This window comes from Ambystoma mexicanum, chromosome 7q (genome assembly GCF_040938575.1).
Source record: "Ambystoma mexicanum isolate Mex_15411 chromosome 7q, UKY_AmexF1_1, whole genome shotgun sequence".
Taxonomy (NCBI): domain Eukaryota; kingdom Metazoa; phylum Chordata; class Amphibia; order Caudata; family Ambystomatidae; genus Ambystoma; species Ambystoma mexicanum.
In genome coordinates this window covers 643,812,526-643,832,824 of record NC_090941.1, presented here as the reverse complement: position 1 = coordinate 643,832,824, position 20,299 = coordinate 643,812,526, and the positions used below count along the sequence as shown (strand labels likewise).

General features: G+C 50.6%; 1 protein-coding gene across 1 annotated transcript in view; it reads right to left on the bottom strand.

Annotated features, from left to right (window-relative positions):
- Window positions 1-20,299, bottom strand: part of HSPH1 (heat shock protein family H (Hsp110) member 1) — a 2,244,846-nt gene that overhangs the window by 268,632 nt on the left and 1,955,915 nt on the right. The window contains exon 16 of the mRNA XM_069639955.1: window positions 1,454-1,573. Within this exon, the coding sequence (XP_069496056.1) occupies window positions 1,454-1,573 (120 nt within the window). The remainder of the gene's footprint in view (window positions 1-1,453; window positions 1,574-20,299) is intronic.

Sequence of the window (20,299 nt, the reverse complement as noted above, 5' to 3'; positions counted from 1 at the left end):
CCCAGATAACCTTGGGTTAGGTGAGCTATACAAGCAAATAAACTAAACTAAACTTGAAGGGTTCTCTCACGCCTGCAATCGGCTGCTCCTCACCTCTGGTGGCCCGCTTCCTCACTGAGCTGCCTCCCCAGCCTACATTTTATGTTCTCTGCAGTATCGGGCGCTGTTACTTCCTAGCCCGCAGTCATCGACATTGGACACTCTGTCACTGTTCCGCCACAATCTTTCTCACCAGGTTACAAATGTTTCCTACTTTCTGGGATGCTTTTTCATTTTCTACCTCCTTTCATGGGCCTGGCCAGGAGCTCAGGAGAGTGCGACTTCACTCTACCTGCGGCTATCTTGCAATCCAGCCTTCATTAATTTTAAGGACGATTATGCCTACATCGAGTAGGCAAAGTTTTGTTATCAGAGGAAACAACACCCCTTTGGCCTTAGGCCTACATAATGCTGCCACATGAAAGTTGCCACAAAGACACAGCTCTTGAGCATGATGAGAGTGAGGCAAGCCATCAGACTAAACCAAAACAAGGTGTGAAACGGGAAAGGCAGCTGGGTCTATAAAGTAGCTGCCATCCCGCCTCCCTTCGGCATTTTTAAGGTTTCTTTACACTGACTGCAATATCTTCTAGCACCCCCTTGGAACATGTGCAAAGTAAATTCAGCCTACCGGCCTCAACTTCTCAAATAATTTTTGCATGCAGTTGTGAAGTTTGGGTTTCTGTAGAGACGTGTGGCCCGGCCAGGGAAGGTTGCCAATACGTGCTTTGTGGTTAGCTTGTCCCAACCTCCAATTGACGGCAGAGAATGTACAATTTTAATGCCTAAACATTGCAGTAAAGAAAGGGCCTATTTGAATGGTGGGCTTTCCTCGAGTTAAACTAAATAGTTTGTCCCATGTGATAAGTCAAGTGATTCCATTTGCTCTAGATTTATTTTGAAAACTTAGCACACCCTAAATTCATCTAATAATTACATTAACTCGTGAATCAAAAAAGCTGGGCTTGACAGTGATACCTATCAGTAATTGAGTAGCTCTTATCTGACTGTGCACACAACTCCTCTCATAGTCTTATCCTCCTGCATTGTTATTTAAATGGTTCAACAGCAAGGGCATCTTCGATTGGGGGCAATGGGCATTCCTTTTGGGTTTATCCCTGTATTAAGGTGAAAAGACAGCCATTCACTCTCACTAGACATGTAGATGTAGGCGTATTGCCAATACAGCTGTCAAAAAAATTACCTTGAGCCACCAGGCCTCTGCAACGCTGTGGTTTGAACAGTATTAGCATCTTCAGGCCTTGAGATGCATGGGCTGGACTGTTTTCTTTTAATTCATTGACAGTACTGTTGCTTCTTGTATCTATTGCTTCTTTCAATAACAAAAAATGTTTTCAAAACAATTGTAAAGGACAGTGATAACTGCCAAATCGATAAGGCACCAGAAACTTACCTGGTTTCTGTGTTCTTCTAATATTTTAGTGTAATGTTGCAGCTTGTGTCCCAGCTCTTCAAATAATTGTGGTTGTTTCTTAGCCTCTTCATACCTCACTTGAATTGGGGAGCCTAGTTTCTGAAAACATAAATAACATTAGTTAATAGTATGAAAGCATAATAAAATGTAATACTTAACATTCCATCAAAAAAAGCTGAAGAAGTTCACTTTCAAAGTGTACATCTCACTCTTGCTGTAGAATTGACACACTACATTTAGACAATTTGTGTCCAATAATAAAATATTCCTTGAAATCAAGTGGTATTCAGTATTGATTATGAAAGCATAAAGACATTACTTGTGACAATCCCATGATTACACAATTTAAATAGGTAATAATATTGTATTTTGAATCTAATTAAATGCATATTTTCCCAACCTAAGAAAGGAAAATCCTCACGGATTAATTATTTGGAGAAAACTATACCGCTGCACAATGGCAAAGCAACCTGTTTTGTTGTTTGAAACACAAAAGCGAATATGCATTTCACATAACTTAGTTCACCTACTCGACCCACGAGAAATCCACTTGAGCCAAAGTAACGGATAAGAGAAATGTTAAAAGTGCTCTCTGGAAAAATGACATGTTACTCACTGCAGTGACTAACATATTCCTAGTCCATAGTCCCCTTTCCTCCATACTGTATGGGCGTCCCTCGCTAGGGACGGGAAACTGAACCTTTTTCCCCAGAAAGATGTACTTTCAATGTAGATGCACGCTAGGGCACGGCCCTGGGAGCATGCACTCCCCTGATTTTGCTCACCGGTGCCACTCCTCAGTCCCTTTGACGTGTCGGCTACATTACAATGCCTAATGACAGAGGTTTTTTAAGGGGGAGTATGGTGGGACGTATGGAGGAAAGGTGACTATGAACTTGGAGTATGTTAGTTACTACGGTGGATAACTTATAATTACTCCTACGTCCCATCCCCTTTCCTCCATACTTTGTTGGCTATTAGAACTGAAAGCAGCCCTGGGGAGGAGACATGCTCCTCTAAGAAAACAAGTCCTTCAAGACTGCCTGGCTAAATGCAGCGTCAGATCTGGTGCTGGCATCCAAGCAGTAGTGTTTGCAAAAGGCTGATGGAGTAGCCCAAGTAGCTGCCTTACTGATCGTCTGCCATGGAACGTGCCTTTGGAAGGCCACAGCCGTGGCCTTTGCTCTGATGGGGTGGGCATGCATGTTTGGTGGCAAAGACCTGTGCTGCTCCTCATACACCACCATCCACCTAGCTTTAGAAGCCTTGATTGCTTGACTGCCTGGTTTTGACCCGCCAAAAGTGATGAACAAGGCATTCGATTTACGGAAGCTTTTCATCCTGTCCAAGTAAAATCTTGGACATACAGACAGTGCAACACCTTCTGTGCCTCGTCCTTTGAATCTACAAAGAATGTCGGCAGAACTAGCTCCTCATTAAGATGAAACATGACACGACCTTTGGGAGAAATGAAGGGTGCTATCTCCTGAATTTCCCCGTTAAAGCGGATAAACTATGGAACTCCCTGCCTCCTACACTGAGAATAGACCAGTCCTATCTCAACTTTAGAACCAACACCATCATGCGGCTGAAAGCTAATGACTATTAACCCACATGATGGCAACTGTATTGTAATTAACGATCATCCCAAGTTGCAACCCTTATTTGTTGCTCCTAGCTCACAACATTTGTAAATATTTGTAAAATCTGCCATTATAAGATTTGTATTTCACTCTCATGACTTAACATATGATCCACTGGGAATAACTATAACACTGTACATAATGGGCCTCATTATGAACCTGGCGCTAATGGGTTAATGGCGCCGTAAAAGGCTGCGGCGCCGTTAACCCATTAGCGCCTTATTACGAGGTCCCTTTGCAGGACCCGACCTTAACGGCTGGTCTACACCAGCCGTTAAAGTAGGGACCCACAAAGGGACCTTGGTGCTAAGTACGGTACCGCAATTTGCGGTACCATACTTAGTGCCTTCCCTATTGCCATTGAGCCCTATGGGGCAAAAATGGGAATAGGGAAGGGCCATGGAGGAAGGGGGAATTACCGCTCTGCCAACCTTGTAATGGGGTGGTAATTCCCCCTTTCTCCATGGCAGAGTCGGTAAATTACCGGCATGAACCATGGTGCTATTAGCACCATGCTTTTCCGCCTGGGCCGTAATGAGGCCCAATGACTGTAATATTTGTAAATAAGCATTTTATCCTGCTCTGTAATTTATGCCTCACACTTTTGATTCCCTGTAACTAAGCTTTGCATTATCTTGTAACTGCTGCGCCCTGATACCTCTGGGTCTGATGCGCATTATAAATAATAAACAACCAAACAACAGCCTATCCGTGCACGCCATGGGTTCAAAGGCTTGCGGGCCATTGCGCCCAACACCACATTAAGGTCCCAGACCGGATGTGGATGCTTGATTGGGAGATATAATCTGGTCAGGCCAGTCAAATGTTTCTTGACCGCTGGATTGGAGGAGGAGAAGATGTTATCTCCTGATTTTCTGTAAGCCCCTACGGCTGCCAGATAAGTATGACAGGTGTCGACCTGCACACCGGTATGAGCCAGATGCGCTGAGAAAGACAAAACATTGGGCCTCATTACACGGACGGCGGTAAGGGAATAAGGGTACTGGTAAGCGAATACCGGTACCGCTAAATTCCCAATCTAATTACGACCCGGACTTGCCGCTATTAGCGCCACCGGTAAGTACGGTGCCACTAATAGCGGCAAGTCCGTGGGCGCGCGACCCCCAGGTCAGAAATAGCGGCATGGCGCTAATAGCATCCCATCACAAGGTAGGCGGACATGGCAATAGCGGCATGGGAAAGACCCAAAAACCCCTTACCGGCATGGCGCAAATACCGGCATCGCGAACCACCCATTAAGAGACCTGAGCAGTGCTTCCACCTGCCAGAGGTGGACACATCCAGCACAGGTGGAGGCGATGGAGACTGTGGCAGCACAAAAGAGCCCTCCACACCCCTTCCACACAAAAATGCTTCTAATACTGCCCGCATTACATGGGCTGGAGGACATGATTGCAGTGCAGCAGCACCAACAACAGGCAGCACAGAGGAGACACAGGAGGAGAAGGAGGAGGAGGAGGAGGGCAAGACAGGCGCAGCAAGCACCACCAAGGCACCCAGAAATACCACAGAGCCAGCCACCAATCTCCAGGATCCAAACCAGTACATTGAACCAGACACCTGAGCACATACAAACCCTGTACCGTCTGCACTGGGATACCATCACCATCATAGTGGATAAGATACATGACGACAGTGTGAGACTCAAATATACATCAGAACTGCAATCCCCCCTCTAGTGCAGGTGTTGACTGCGCTCCACTCCCTGGCCACAGGCTCGCAGCAGCATAATGTGTGGCAGATGCATGGCATCTCACAACCAGTATTCCCATGCACGCCGAACCAGGTACACAATACCCTCCTGAAGCTTGGGCATGAACACATATTCCTGCCACGGACTGCCCAGGACATTGCAAACACCAAAATATACATCTATTCACTTGCAAACATCCCAAATAGCATCGGTGCCAGCAACTGTAACCATGTGGAATTGGTGGTCCTACATCACAATGAAGTAGTCCATAGAAACAGAAAATATTTACACCAAATAATTTTCCAAATGGCATGTGATGCAAACAAGACAATCACACATTGTTGTGCCAGACATCCCGGATCAACGCATGATTCAATGGTCCTGCAGAACTCAACCATACCAAGCAACATGGAGCGACAAGCTGGCCAACGATCGTGGCAACTTGGTGAGTAGCAGGCCATGCACAAGGCGGTGTGATTGGGGGGGGGGGGGAAACGATACACCAACTGTGAATTGTCTGGCGTGTGTGGGACAAATGGTCATACAGATGTACTTCAATGTCCATTGGGTGACTTCAGAATGTGCCTGATAAGACCCCACATGAAATGCGAAGCTGAACAACATTGCATACATTCCAACATTTCAAAGATGACACATCCATCCACACCCACATTTCACATCATGCCACACCACATAATACACAAATCATCATCTTGCCCTCAGGACAGTCATACAGAATTTGGACAGCACAACATCATTACCGCAATGTGCCCTAGAATGCATGCAAAGGAATCACCCCTAGCCATGGCACATGGCCACAAACCCATAGCACCACTGAAGTGATGCCCCGCAGCACAGCAACATGGATGTAGGGATGGCTGCACACTGGCATAGCGGTACAAAATTTGCCTGGGCCCAAGAACACCTGAGGCCTGGCCTCAGCCAGGACATTTCCATTACTTGCAGAGGCATGTTTCGAGCATGTCGACTTGCATGGTTGAGCCTAGCTTTGTACATTGCAGTCACGCAGATTGTCTGCATGCATGCTGTCAGTTGTGACTTCCAATCACAATGCAAAGAAGACATGTGTGACATGTACAGTCCACAGCAGGGTGGCCAGTAACAGGAACCCATTCTTCACCCCATACAGGCAAAGCCGGCTATCCCCTGAAGAGGTAGCACCTAACCCCTGTATGGAACCCACAGAACCAGTAGGAAGAGGACAACAATATTGCACATACCTGTACCTGCGTCGTGATGGAGCAGGCATTCGGCCTCTCCAACACACAGCTCTGGTGCCTAAGCGTGCCGGGTGAGGCTCTCCTGTACGGCCATGACAAAGTGCCGAAGATAACCATGGCATGCGTGATGCCGGACTAAACTTTCATCACACGGAATGTGCCTATGCCACCTGACATGCAAGCGCCAGATGAGGATGATGTGGATGGTGATGAGGATGGGTGAAAAGGCTCGCAGGGACATGCAAGTGGCAATGTCCAGGAGGGACACGGCGTGCGTCAGCCTCTTATGTATCAGATTCCATGACATCCAAGGTATGACTATTATGGATGCAGATGGGTATTACTGCCCTGATGCATGTGGTCAGTGCCACAAAGAACCATCTCCCCAATACAGTACACACACACACACAATGATGAATACCAAGCCTGTGTTTCAACTTTTCAACAGTGTATTGTGAACAAAAGACAATAATTAAGTGCATGGCCCCAACTGTGCAAACGACTTTACCCCCCTCCCCCCACAACACACCCAAGAACACCCTTACCCCCCGCCCCCCACAACACTCTCAAGAACACCCTTACCCCTTCCCTCCACAACACTCCCAAGAACACCCTTACCCCCCTCCCCCACAACACTCCCAAGAACACCCTTACCCCCTTCCCCCCACAACACTCCCAAGAACACACTTACTCCACTCCCCCCACAACACTCCCAAGAACACCCTTACCCCCCTCCCCCCACGTGAGCCTCATGGTGTGACCGTGTCCTTCTACACATGTGCCACCTAGTCCTTGCTGGCCCTAATTGTCAGTGCCTCCTCTGTCATTTGGTGGTTGGGATGTGGTGCGCCTCAGGTTGCGCAGAGACAGGCGAAGGGTCTAGTTTGCCGGGAACTCCCAGAGGAGGTGGTGCCCGGTTCATCCTGGTTGTGAGTGGGCATCGGCGCTCAATCGCGTCAGCTATACGGTTCATGGCCTGCCTGAGTTGGGCCATTTCATTGCAGATCCTGTTGGTGCATGCCTCCATGCCCTCCCTTGTCTGCCGTGCATACATACAGAGGTCCTCCCTCAGACGGCCTGCCTCAGCCACATGCTGCCCTACTAGCCCAGTGATCTCTGCCTGCCTCTGGATGATGGATGAGAGGTCATGTTGCATGGTAGGTGCTGGTGGGATGACTGCTGCGCCTTGATCCATGGCAGTGGCATCAGGTGAGAATACCTGGGGGCTCCATGACCCTTCCAGGGTGGGGGTGGGTGATCCTCCATGGCTACTCGGACCTGATGACAACCTTGGGCTTGCCAGTATGGAGCGTGTTGGTGTGGGGGTCTGGCTTTGATCAACAATGCCATGTGCTTCCTCCTCATCTGAAAGTGGGGCAGTGGCTGCTGCCTCACCAGTTGAACTGCTGGCAGCGGAGTGCGTGCCCTCCATGCTGGTTTCACTTGCAGGGAGACACACTACCGTGGGTGCTACGGTGGCAGCAGGCATGGCCTCAGGCTGCGTGGAACTGGTGCTACTGCTGCCTTTGTCCCTCTGGTCATGGTCACTCCTCCCGGTTCCCCTTGAGGCTATGGCGGTGTCCCTTGTGGCATCTCTCCTGGGTTCTTTGGTGGATGGGGGAGCAGGTGTCGCAGTGCGTGGCTCCTCAGTTTCAGTGTGTGATCCTGTAGGGGTGAGAAATGGGGATATTCATCATTTATGGTTCGACCTGCCTTATGCTGAATGATTACGTCATGCCGCTCTATGCATTTGGCCCTCTTAATTGTGGATTCAGGTAATGGTGATGTTTGGTGGGTCATGCATGAATGGGTCTGTGTTGCACGTGTATGTGGTGATGCATGCATGTATGGCTGTGGCTGGATCTACGGCATTAATATGGACACATAATTGGGGGGCCCCTCACACTTCACTGTGCATTTTTGGATGCATACACTCACCTCCATCAGACGAAGTGGCCACGCCATGCTCCATTTCTCCAACTCCCTCTATGGATTCCACTACAATTGTGGATGCACATGTCTCCTCCCACTCACAGAGTTTAATAGGCGATTCGCTGCCTCCTCCTGTGCCCATAGCCAGGTTGCGGTTCGCTGCCAGTATGTTCCTGACACGGAGGTCGTCCCACCTCTTTCGACAGTCTTTAACTATGCGGGTGGTGGTGCCCACCGCGCTGACCTTGTTGGCAACCTCTGCCCAGATGGCCTTCTTCTTGAGGATGGTCTCCCGCCGCATGTCATTGCTGAAGACCACATGTGCATTTGCCGCTAGTGTCTCGGTCAGCATTATGAGCTCCTCATTGCAGAATGTTTCCTTGCGTTGCCGCTCTGTAGATTTTTTTACGGCGTTGGGCATCTTTAGGGTGTCCTGGAAGGATTTTTGTCTGAGTTTCCTGGAAAGGTGTCCTGGATACGGAGGATGGCAATGGATTGTTTTTAAATATGGCCGCCGCGCTATTTCCCGTTCCTGTGCGATGACGCTATTTCCGCATCCGCGTTTTTACAGTGACTGCAATTAGCGGTGACCGCAATTTGCCTGCAGTAAGAAGGCGGAGGTGCTATTAGCACTTTGGTCGAATCCGTTAATGGACTTTTTGGGGGGTTTAACGACATGGCTGTAGGAGGATTACCGTGTCCGCATACTCGTAATAGTCCACAATTTGCGGGCTCTTGCGAGGGCGGAGACGCAAATAACCCCATGCCGGTAAATGCCTTTTTTTACTGCACAACGTGTAATGAGGCCCATTGTCTAGTGTGCATGCCAGAGGATCTATCTTGTTTGCCTTAGCCCAGTGACAGAATCTGCTCCATTTCCTTCTATACGATACTCCTACTCCTTGTGCAGTTGCTTCTTGGCCCCTGAATGATAGCTATGCTGTCCTGGGAAAAGTGCAGATTTTTCAGAGTGAACTGTTATGGAACCACGCTGCTAGGGCTAACTTCTGCGAAGCAGGCTGAACCACTGTACCTTCCCGTTGGGATAGTAGGGTGCTGGTCCCAATGGAAGGGGGACCAGAGGTTGATCCGACAGTCGGAGGAGTTCGCGGAACCAAGGTCTGGCTGGCCACCACAGCACTATCAAAATGAGCCGAAGCCTGCATGACTCCTTGACCTTGCAGATGACCCTATGAATCAATGGAGCGGGGGGGAGAGGGGGAGCGTATGCCCACATGTCGTTCCACTGAATCTGCAGCACATCCTCTAGGGACCCTCTGCCCTGTCCCATCGAGGATGCAAACTTGTGTCATCTCCCGTTGCTCAGGGTGGCGCATAGGTTTACCTGAGGGTCACCCCACCTGATGAAGATCCCCCTCAGAACCTCCTCATTCAACTGCCACAAGTAGTTTTCGACCCCCAGCCTGCTGGGTCTGTCCGCCTCCAACTTGGATTCCCCTGGAAGGTGGACTGCTGATAAGTAAATATTGTTCGAAAGTGCCCACTTCCAGATGTCGATAGACAGCCTACAGAACGGAGGAGACCTGGTAACACCCTGCTTGTTGATGAAATGCATAGATGAGGAGCTGTATATCTGAATGCAAACTGACTTGTTGTTGACAATGGGGAGGAATGCTTTGAGAGCAAGCAGATGGCCATCATCTCGAGCCAGTTGATGTGCTCCAGTTATTCCTGTCTCAACCACACTCCTTGGACACTGTCCTTGTCCAGGTTAGCCCCCCATCCCTCTAGCAACAAGTCTGTTGTGATGCTGATCTGCAGTAGAGGCTGCCTGAACGTCCGGCCCACTAACAGGTTGGCCTCTGCACTCCACCACAAAAGGTCCTGGTGAAGGTGCTGTGGTATGCTGACTAAAGCCGCTTGGGAGCCCGTTTCCTGGTTGCAAGAGGCTGAGAAATGTAGCTGCAGCCTACTCATTTTGAGTGTTGTGTGTGGGACAGCCAGGAGGCAAGCCGCCGTTATTCCGAGCAGGTGCTGGTACCACCATGCCGAGGTCACTGGTCTGCTGAGAAAATGGCCCTCTTGATTGCTGTGATCTTGTCCTCTGAGGGGAAGATTGTCTCCATCCTTGTATCCCAAATAAGACAGGAATGTTAAGGACTGTGTGGGAAGTAACTGCAACTTCTTGAGGTTGATAGAGAACCCCAAATCGTATAGCATGTGCATAAGTGTGGAAGCTGTGCACTGGACTCCCTTGGGCGACTCCGCTCATACAAGCTGGTCGAAGTATGGGCAAAGGTGGTGGCCCTCTGCCCTGAGCAGGGCTGCTACATAATTCATTAACCTTGTAAAAACCCTTGGGGTCGAATTGAGGCCGAATGGAAGGACTTTGTATTGGAAATGAAAACCCATGACCCTGAACCGGAGAAAGGAACGATGGGGCTCCGAAATCGGATGTTCAGGTAAGCATCTTTCAGATCCAGGATGCACATCCAGTCTCCCCCACACAGTGTCTCTGCAATGAGTGCTGGCGTAACCATCTTGAACTTTTGAAGGGGTAGGGAAAGGTTCAAGGATGAAAGGTCTAGTAGAATTCTCAGGCCAGCCTGGTTCTTTTTGCGTATGGCAAAGATACAGAAGAGTTGCCGTCCCAATCTGTGGGAGTGGGAGTGGGGGGGGGGTAAAAGGGAGGGGAGAGGAAACTCAGGTATCAGCAGGCAGAAGCCTGAGGAAACCACTGAGAGAATCCATGGGTCCGTGAACCTTGGCCGCCAGGACTGAATGTGAAGGGCACGCCTGCCCCTCACCGGAGAACTGTGGATCTGTATGGCACTGTCAATGTTTCTTTCCTTCTGGGGCTGGTGCCTGGGTGGGGGACTGGACGAACCCCTTGTGCGATGATTTATGCTGTTTGTGTCAGTTCTGGCTGGGCAACCTATCCTGCAGATTCGACCGTTGCTCCTGAAAGGCCCTGAAGCCCCCGAAGGTACGACCTCTGTCAGATGTGGGTGACTCTGGCTATAGGTCTTGGGTGCAGATTTGGTTAAAATCGACAGGGATTTCGCTGTCTGGGAGCTGCTTTTATTTTTATCAAGCTCCTCGTCCGTAGTTGAATGAAACAAATCCCTCCCCCCGGTCCCACTCAAATTGCAGGTCAAGAATGCGTTCCTGCACGTCAGGGTTAAACTTAGTTGCCTTCAGCCAAGCTGTTCTCCTCATGTCAGTGGCAACACAAATAGCCCTGCCTGCGGTGTCAGTTGATGCCACAATATCCTGGGCCACTATCTTCGCGTATGCCAGACTTGCCTTGAATCCTGCCTGTGTGCCGGAAGCTCAGGAAGGAAGTCTGCTATCTCCCGCCAAAGTTTTTGGTACACCTCGGCAAGCATGGCGTCTGCATTGGCCTGCCGCTGGTGGAGCGTAGCAATGGAATAGATGTTCATTCCATAGGCCTCTAGGAGATTTTCTTCCTTTCCTAAGAGGGCTGATGTGGTGGCTTGTGGCTTAGACTACTTAGAAGCTGCCACTATAACTGAGGAATGTGGCTGAGGGTGCCCCGACAGAATGAGAGCATCCCCCTCTGCCTGTCTATACTTGGCATCTAGCCACTTGTTAGTAGGTTGTGTGGAAGGTGGCTTCAGCCAGCCTTTTTTGGCTAAAGCTTCAACATCCTTCTGCAAAGGCATACTGGTTCTTGTGGTTGAGCGGATGGTCAGCACCTATGCCAATGCCCCCACCTTTGGTTGTTCAACCTGCGGCAGAGGGATCGCAGGATATTCAGCGACGCCCACCAGCCTCTCATCGAAGGCACTGGCTGAGGAGGAAGTGTCCTGGTCCTCATCGTCGTCCTTCTCCCCGCTGTGTCCTGCAGGTCAGGTACTGCTGCTGGGTGCTTGCGGCAGCTACGGAGTGCTGACTGGCAGTGGTGGTGGTTGCGGCGGGGGCTGCGCTGGGAGCAGAGTCGCTGTGACGATATGCACCTAGGGGGGTGCGGTAACCTGGGCCAGGAGGGGTGCCGGAGTCTGAAACATGACAGGAGGTTGAGACGGTACAGGAGGGAGCATGTCCTGGATGACCCCCCTGAGTATAGTGCCCATGTGAGGCAATCTCATCACGGTGAGGAACTTCTCGAAGTACCTGTCTTTGCAAACTGGTGAGAAGCCTGTCGGCGTGGGAGCGGGTCCTTGTAGCCAGGGACTGAGAATCACCCCTGTGCGTATGCAGTTGGATATGAGGTGGACCAGGTAACTGGTGTTGACCAATCTCACCTTGATGTGCATTCCGATGCCTGCGCGTTGGAATGGGAAGGCCCGGGAAGTGCCGCCATTTTGTCTGGCCAGGCGGCCATTTTGTCTTGCACTGCACCACGTGCCTGCTGCGTGACGACTGTTGTACTAGGACCAGTCTCCGCCTGCATGTTTGATTGCAAAGGCTCAGACCTTTTTCTCTACCTCAAGTAGGTACCTGGGAGGCGGAGTGCCCTCGGCCATGGAGCTAGTAATGCTTGTAAAGTGTTCAGGAACCCCCTCAAGATCGTGCTCGGTGTCAGAGCAGAGCCTCTTGGGGAGATCCCCAGTACTAGAGCCTTGCGGCCCCTGAGGGGTAGGACCGGGAGCATCCGTGGACCCCTCAGCCGGATGCCCGGTAGCTCCTCAAGCCTCGGTCCCCTTGCTGGTCTTAGGACATGGAAGGCCCCTCCTGCTTGGACGCTTCCCAGGGAAGGAGTAACCCTTTCGGGTGCAGAGGAGACCACGGCACCTACCTTTGGCCTGGTCTTCCTCCTGAAGTATTCCTTTAGGTTCTCCAGTGGTGATCTTGCCAACAGCTCCCTCCACCTGGCCAGGCGGTTCTCCAAAAAACGTGGGGAGAGCATGTTGCATGCGGAGCAGCCGTCCCAGCCATGATCTGGACCAAGGCACTTGAGGCAGAGCGTGTGTGTCGATCCAAGGTGGGGAAAGAATCCTCGCATGCCAGACACCTGCTGAAACCCGGCGCTGGCGACATGCGCCGGGAGGAGCGTGTCACCAGAGGACAGAGTACCTTAAACTGTGAATTGACTATGGAAGAAAAAAGGGAACAAATATCCTGGGGAAAAGCGCATGGAATTACAAGGCCAGAGGCCTAATCCAGAAGCGCTGGTGAAATTGGTCCGCTCCTGTCAATGCGGAAAATAGGATTGAGGAGTGGTGCTGGTGGGCGGAGTCAGGGGAGCGCATGCTCCCAGGGCTGGGCCCCCACACAGTATGGAGGAAAGGGGACCATAAGCCCACTTCATGTTTGGCATATTCCTGCCTCACTGAAGCTAGCCGCACACAGTGGTAACTCAACGTTCATAAAATATACTCACCTAGGCGAGTAGATGTTGCCAGCCATGCAAAAACTCCCAATTTTAGAAGATAAAAAATGGGATACCGGGCCTGCCGAAGACTACACAATATTATGAAGAAGTAACGGGGGGTTCAACCTTATCCACCACCACCTACGGGGGTAGGGTGGGCAGCGAGTGCGTCTTACCACCCAGGGAAAACGTACAGCAAGTTGGAGGATGCGGGTCGCAGCACAGTTTTTAGTTTTGATTCCTGGGTGGTGCCATAAGAGCTACAGTTATAGGGGAAATAAATAGGGGAGAGAAGCAGTTATTCACTGTAGTGACTACTGTACTCCTAATCCACAGTCCTCTTTCCTCCTCCGTTCCACGTGGACTGGACCAGAGACTTTTGCACTACAAAAAGGATTGCTTCCCCTTTAAATCTGTTGCACACACAGGCGTTGCCGCCCACGCCGACTTCTCCCACCAGCCTCGCCCGACAGTCCTTGACCGCTCGTTGGCTACTAATACTTGACAGATCTACAGGGTACGGAGGGTGGGTTGTGTGAAGGAAAGAGGACTATGGACCAAGAGTAAAGTAGTCACTACTGTGAGTAACATTTTTTCTCCTACATCTCATCCCCTTTCCTCCATACTGATGGGAGATTCCACAACAGAAATAGTTTTTTGTTGAGGGGACAACCCTTGCTGTGTGGTGAAAATGCTGCGAAGGACGGCCTGACTACAGCTACCATCGGACCTGGAACTGGTGTCCAGACTATAGTGCTTACAAAAATCAAATGGTGGAGATCATTTGGCGGCCCCGCTGGTAACAACTCTGGGGATGCCCTTTGGTGGCTAAGGTATCTGCATGGCATAACAGTGGTTGATGCCGGAAACTAGACACCTGGCGATTGTGACCTTAGAAGCTTGAGAACTTGGGTGCTGTAAGGAACTCATGGTGGCAACAGTAAAGACAGACAGAAATGATCACAGTTCAAGGGGGTTAATTAAACTGAAAATGCAGGGTGGAAAAACACCTACTCTAAACCTAAATCTAAGATGGGAGCAAGCTTCGACCATCAAACGAAAAATAAGGCAGTCCTTGTGGCATCGTGTCACAGTAAAAGGGCCTATATTAAAAAAAAAAAATGGCCAATTCCTTACAACTAATTACAGAAAGAGTGTGGGATAGGGTTTCAAGAAAGAAAGTAGTGTTCCAAAAATAAGTCAAGATGTGATTGCCTGGGGTCTCCCTTCCCCCTGTTTTCAGCACGGGACAAGGTGGGACCTTGGAGCACAGCACACGCTCTAGCTTTCTCTTCATGAGCTGACAGTTCCATTCCAGCTATCAGGTTCTTCAATAGTTAAGTCTCTTTTCAACAAAACGTCTCTTGCCTTCAAGGGCCTGATTTATTCAACAACAAACAAACAAACAAAAAGTTCCTTTCTCAAAGGACTTTGGGTGAGGACTTTTCACCCCTGGATCTCCCGCGACCGGGCTCGCACCCACTTGACCAGGGGGACAATTCACTTCCTCTGGTCTTCCAATAGTGCTTACCTTCACAAGTCTTAATGCCTTTTTAAACAGATCTTCAGGCTTTGTCCCCGATTGTCGGCTTCCCTCTCCCGGGTTCACTCCCGCCAACTTTTGTTAACAGTTCACTGTGGAGTGTGGACACCCCTCGGTCGGGTTCACTTCGATCAACACAGTTTTTTGGTAGTTGGCTTCCCTCTGCTGGGTTAACTTTCAAAACACACTATTCATATAATGATTTCAACATGGAGGATTCGTTCTCCTCAGCTTCACAATCATCTGTCAGTCCAAGACTTTTGACGGTACAGAGGATTTTACAAGACCACTGTATGACCACTTTGTCCTTTCTTCGCCTCTTGCCCAGGCCTCTTTACAGTTGGGTAATCAGCCAGAGTTTCCTGCGTTAACTGACTCCTCTGTTGCTGGTTTTCCTATAATTTTCTCAATAGTTCCTTTAAACATTTCACAGTTCAAATGAGCTTTTGGTACTTTTTCTTCGACACAATTGGTTTCTTATTGACTCTCCCCTCTACTCACCAGCTGTGATGAACTGCTTGGCTTTCCTTCTCTTTGGAGTCAAGGTTGGTAACACTGAGACAAGCGTCTCTCCCCGACTTGGTAATCAGCAGAGGAGAGTCTTTTGTACCATTGACATCAGTTGCAACACACAATGGCCTTTGTTCACGGTCTTATGTTTCCGTCTGCAGAGGTTTAACAGGCCTTGATTGGAAAGGGCAAGGTCACTTCTCTCATTGTCACCCTCTCAGTATTTGGTGTCTTTCGCCTCCTCTTGAACTGAAGTGCTGAGTTAGCTCTCACTTCGTGCGGTCCGCCTCGCTCCTCTTGTGCTCAACCTTTTATCCCTGCGGGGAAAGGAAAGGGCCGTTGGGTCTGTGTATTCGGGTCAATTAACTGACTCTGCCTGGCCCTTGGTTTGCAACATGTCAGGTAAACTGCTTTAGAATTAGTCGGTTGTCTTTTACTGTATCGGAAAATGATAATCTGAAGGACAGGGTCGATAGGGATTAGGACGCAAACTGGGATAGCTGGGATCGTAAACTGAACAGAGAGGATCGTAAACTGTACAGAGGGGATTGTGAGAATGGTAGCGTTTTGTAAAGATAGAATGGGTGTTTGGGAATGAATTATCAGAGGGACGTGGAGAAGAATGACCCAGAGTATTCAGGTGTGCAACAGGAAAACAAGGGTTCTGAGAGAGTCTGTTTCCTACTGTGACAGGGTTTGGGCTTTTAAGTGGTTTAGCAGAGGTGTATGGGTGGTGGGAGTCTGATAGGGGTGCGTCATTGAGAGTAAGGGAGATAGCTGTGGGACAACCTACAAAGGTTTCAAGGATCTCGTTCTCCCCTCCTTCTTCCTCGGCATAATACTGCGCCTCAGCTGGGGCTTTTCCCCCGAGCATAACCTCAGGCTCACCTAGCCAAGTGATCCTCCCTCACTCGTCCACCCCCAAGGTTGGGATCTGAGAGCGCCAGCCCTCCTCTGGCCACCTGAATAAGGGATTTCCCAGGTTTACTTGAGAGAATACCCTCAGGTTTCTCACAGTGCTGACCGCCAAAGGTAATGAAGAGCACTGACTTCCTGAAGTGTTTTGTGCGATACAGGTAAAACTTCAAGGCTCTCCTGAACTCCAACGAACGAAGGGCAACATCGACAGGAGACTGTGGGTTTTGAACCCCCGGGGTGAAAAGATGGCACAACCATGGGCAGAAAGGCCGTGTAGGTGCTCAAGACGACATTATCCTTATGATTGGCTGCGTATGGCTCTGAAGTGCATAGGGCCTCGATCTTGCCGACTCTCCGTGCAGACGTGAGAGCCACCAGCAAGGCCACCTTCCATGACAGAAACGTCAGCTCAGTGGAAGCTATCGGTTCGAATAGTTTGAGCGAAAGGACAATGTTTAGGTACCACGCCGGATGAGGGCTCTTGACCAGAGGATCTCTTGACCAGGGGTCTGGTGAGCCCCTCAAGATATCTGCCCACAACCAGGTTGGGGTTGGAAAAGGACATATCTAGTTGTTCCGATATGCCCCAATGCCTAACATGAATGCCAGAGGCTGCCACTCATTCAAAGGGCAAGAAAATGGATCGACGTGTCTGTCTAGACAAGAGGAAATAGTCTGGTGAGCCCCTCAAGATATCTGCCCACAACCAGGTTGGGGTTGGAAAAGGACATATCTAGTTGTTCTGATATGCCCCAATGGCTAACATGAAAGCCAGAGGCTGCCACTCATTCAAAGGGCAAGAAAATGGATCGAAGTGTTTGTCTAGAGTCCAGGAGCAAAATTTGCATTGGGCCCAGGTAGGAGACTTCCTAGCCGCCTGTATGATTTCCATAATTTCTGCAGAAGACCCCAGATGGCCCATGGTGAGCTACTCAGGAATTATGCTGTTAAACTGAGCAATGGAGGGGAGGGCTGAAGAACTCTCCCATGTTGCTGGTGTAGTAGATTGAGCATTGGAGGAAGGGCAATCAGACCCTCCTTCCGTACCTGTACCACTGAGAAAACTAGTATCGGGCTGGCCACTGAGGGGCTATCACGATGAGTGTGGCACCCTTTTTGGAAGAGAATCATACATAGATGGAAGTCCCAGTTTATCACATCTTCCAGAGAGTTCTTACCAATTCCTCCCCTTGAGGGAAAAAGGGGAAGGATCAAGTTACTTACCTGTAACTGTGGTTCTCCAGCATGGGTCTGGCATGGATTCACATGCTCATGAATATTCCCCGTCGTCAGGCTGGGAATCCTCAGTAAAGAAAAAATCAGTTTCAGTTTTGTTTCTGAACTGTCTTTCTTAGTAGTAACCAATCACTGGTCTCTGGGTCATACTGCCCCAGCCAATAACTGCCCTCTCCCTAAACCCCTCCCCTGGCAGCCATCCTCAGATTTGGTAGCACGTAAAGTGGCAGTAGGACCAAGTGAAGAGCTGCAGAGCGGTAGGAGGGAGGGTTCGCATGTGAATCCATGCCAGACCCATGCTGGAGAACAACAGTTAGAGGTACGTAACTTGTTCCTTCTCCAGCATGGGGTCTGGCATGGATTCACATGCTCATGAATACAAGAATACATAGCTGTACACATATGCACAACTACGGGAGGTGGCAAGGCTCACCATTAAGCATTTCATCAACTCAACATTAAGCATCTCTTACCTCCTCACCAGGTGCATCTTCAGGCGAACAGGTTACGCAGTACTGCCTGGCCGACTCTGGACTCCTCCCTGGAATCCCGGTCGACGCAGTAGAATCTCGTGAAGGTGTGCGTCGACCTCCACGTAGCAGCCCTGCAGATGTCCAGCAGGGGCACACCAGATAGGAATGTCGTGGTAGCAGCGATCGCTCTGGTCGAATGGTCTCTTGGACGGCCGGGCAATGGTCGGTTTGCCAAACCGGTGACAGTGCATGATGCAGCAGGAGAGACATCTGCAAATGGAAGCCTTCGAGAGGGCCTTCCTTTCGTTCACAGGTCCAAAGTTCACAAACAGCTGTGATGTCTTCCGAAAATTCTTTGTGCGGTCCATGTAGAACTTCAGCGCTCTAGCTACATCCAGCAAGTGCAACGTCCTCTCGGCCGGCGACGGGAAGAAAACAGGTAACACCAAGGGCTCGTTGAGATGGAAGTCCGACGGTACCTTGGGCATGAAGGAGGGGTGCGTCCTCAGCACCACCCTCGTCTCGTGGAAAGTCAGATACGGAGGCTTGCAGGAGAGGGCCTGGATCTCTCTCACTCGTCGTGCGGAGGTGATGGCCACAAGAAACGCTGTTTTCCACGACAGGAACTTCAACGGTGCAGAATGCAGAGGCTCGAATTGCGGCCCCATGAGCCTGGTCAGCACCACGTTGAGCTCCCATGCCAGGGCCGGAGCCTTCACCGGCGGGAACGATCAGAACAGTCCCTTCATGAACTCATTCACCAGGCGATGGGACCACAGAGGAGGTCGGGGATTGCACCATCGTTGGAAGAGTAGATCCACTTGATCCTGACTCAGTTCCCACTCGTGGCATGAGCGCAGCTCCCTGCTGAGTGAGTCGGCGATGGTGTTCTTTATTCCTGCCAGATGGAAGGGTACCAGAAACTTCCCTTGGGCTTCCTTGGATAGGGGTGGGGATCTGGTGCCTCCCTGCTTCCGGATGTAGAACATCATGGTGGTGTTGTCGGTGAAAATCCTTACCACCTTGCCCTTGAGGGACGGGAGGAACAACCTGAGGGCCCAGAACACGGCTCGAAGCTCCAGGACATTGATATGTAGTGACCTCTCCTCCAGGAGCCAAAGGCCTCTTGCGTGGAGATCTCCAGTGTGTGCTCCCCATCCCTCCAGGGAGGCGTCCATCGTCACCGTCTCCTGATGCACTGGGGTCTGGAAGTCCATACCTGCCGCCAGAGGCGCGCGGTTGCCCCACCACCGGATCGCTTGGCGGAAGGTCTCGTAGAGGGAGATCTTTTCTTCGAAGTTGCCCGCTGCCTGAATCCAACGGGTGTTGAGGAATTCTTGCAGTGGACGCATCCGCAGCCTGCAAAGGCGCACGAGGTAGATGCGCGAGGACATCAGGCCGAGCAGGGACTTGATGGACCTCACCCTGGCCACGTCCATGGTCGACAGCAGTTGCACCTTGCCCAGGATGGCCTTCATCCTTTCCTCCGACAGAGAAGCCAATCGCGCCACTGTGTCGAGCCTGGCTCCCAGGAACAGAGCGACTTGCGACGGCACCAAGTGGGATTTCGCGAAGTTGATCGAGAATCCCAGATCCGTAAGCAGTTGGATGGTCTTTGCTGTGTGCACGACGGCGAGTTCTCTGGTCTTCACTCGGATGAGCCAGTCGTCCAGGTACCCCCTGCAGGCACAGCCACTTAGCCACTGGTGCTAGGCACTTGGTGAATACCGTGGGTGCCGACTTCAATCCGAAGGGAAGGGCTTTGAACTGATAGTGCCGCCCTTGGACTACGAATCTAAGGAACTTTCGATATCCTTTTAGAATGGGGCTGTGAAAGTAGGCATCCTCCAAGTCCAGTGACAATAGGAAGCCGCCTTCCTCCAGCTGTCCCAGCACGTTCTGGAGGGTCACCATCCGGAACTTCTGGGACTTGATGTACCTGTTTAGACGACGAAGGTCCAGGATGGGTCGCCAGCCGTCGGTCTTCTTTCTTACGAGGAAGTATCTTGAGTACACTCCGGAGCCCCGGAGCCTCTTTGAGACAAGTTTGATGGCTCCTTTCTTCAGCATCGCCCTTGCTTCCAGCAGCAGTTGAGGGACGTGGTTTTCCTTCCTGGCCACGGGTGGAATGCGGGGTACTTCTTTAGAAACTCGAGAGTGTGCCCCCAGGGCATCCAGCACCCAACGGTCAGTGGAGATGGACTCCCACACGCTGATGAACTTCGCCAGCCGGCCTCCCACCGGGGTGCTCAGGTGGGGGCCCGACACAACAGCTGGTTCAGTCCTGCTAGGTAGCGGCCTTGCCGCCTTGGCCTC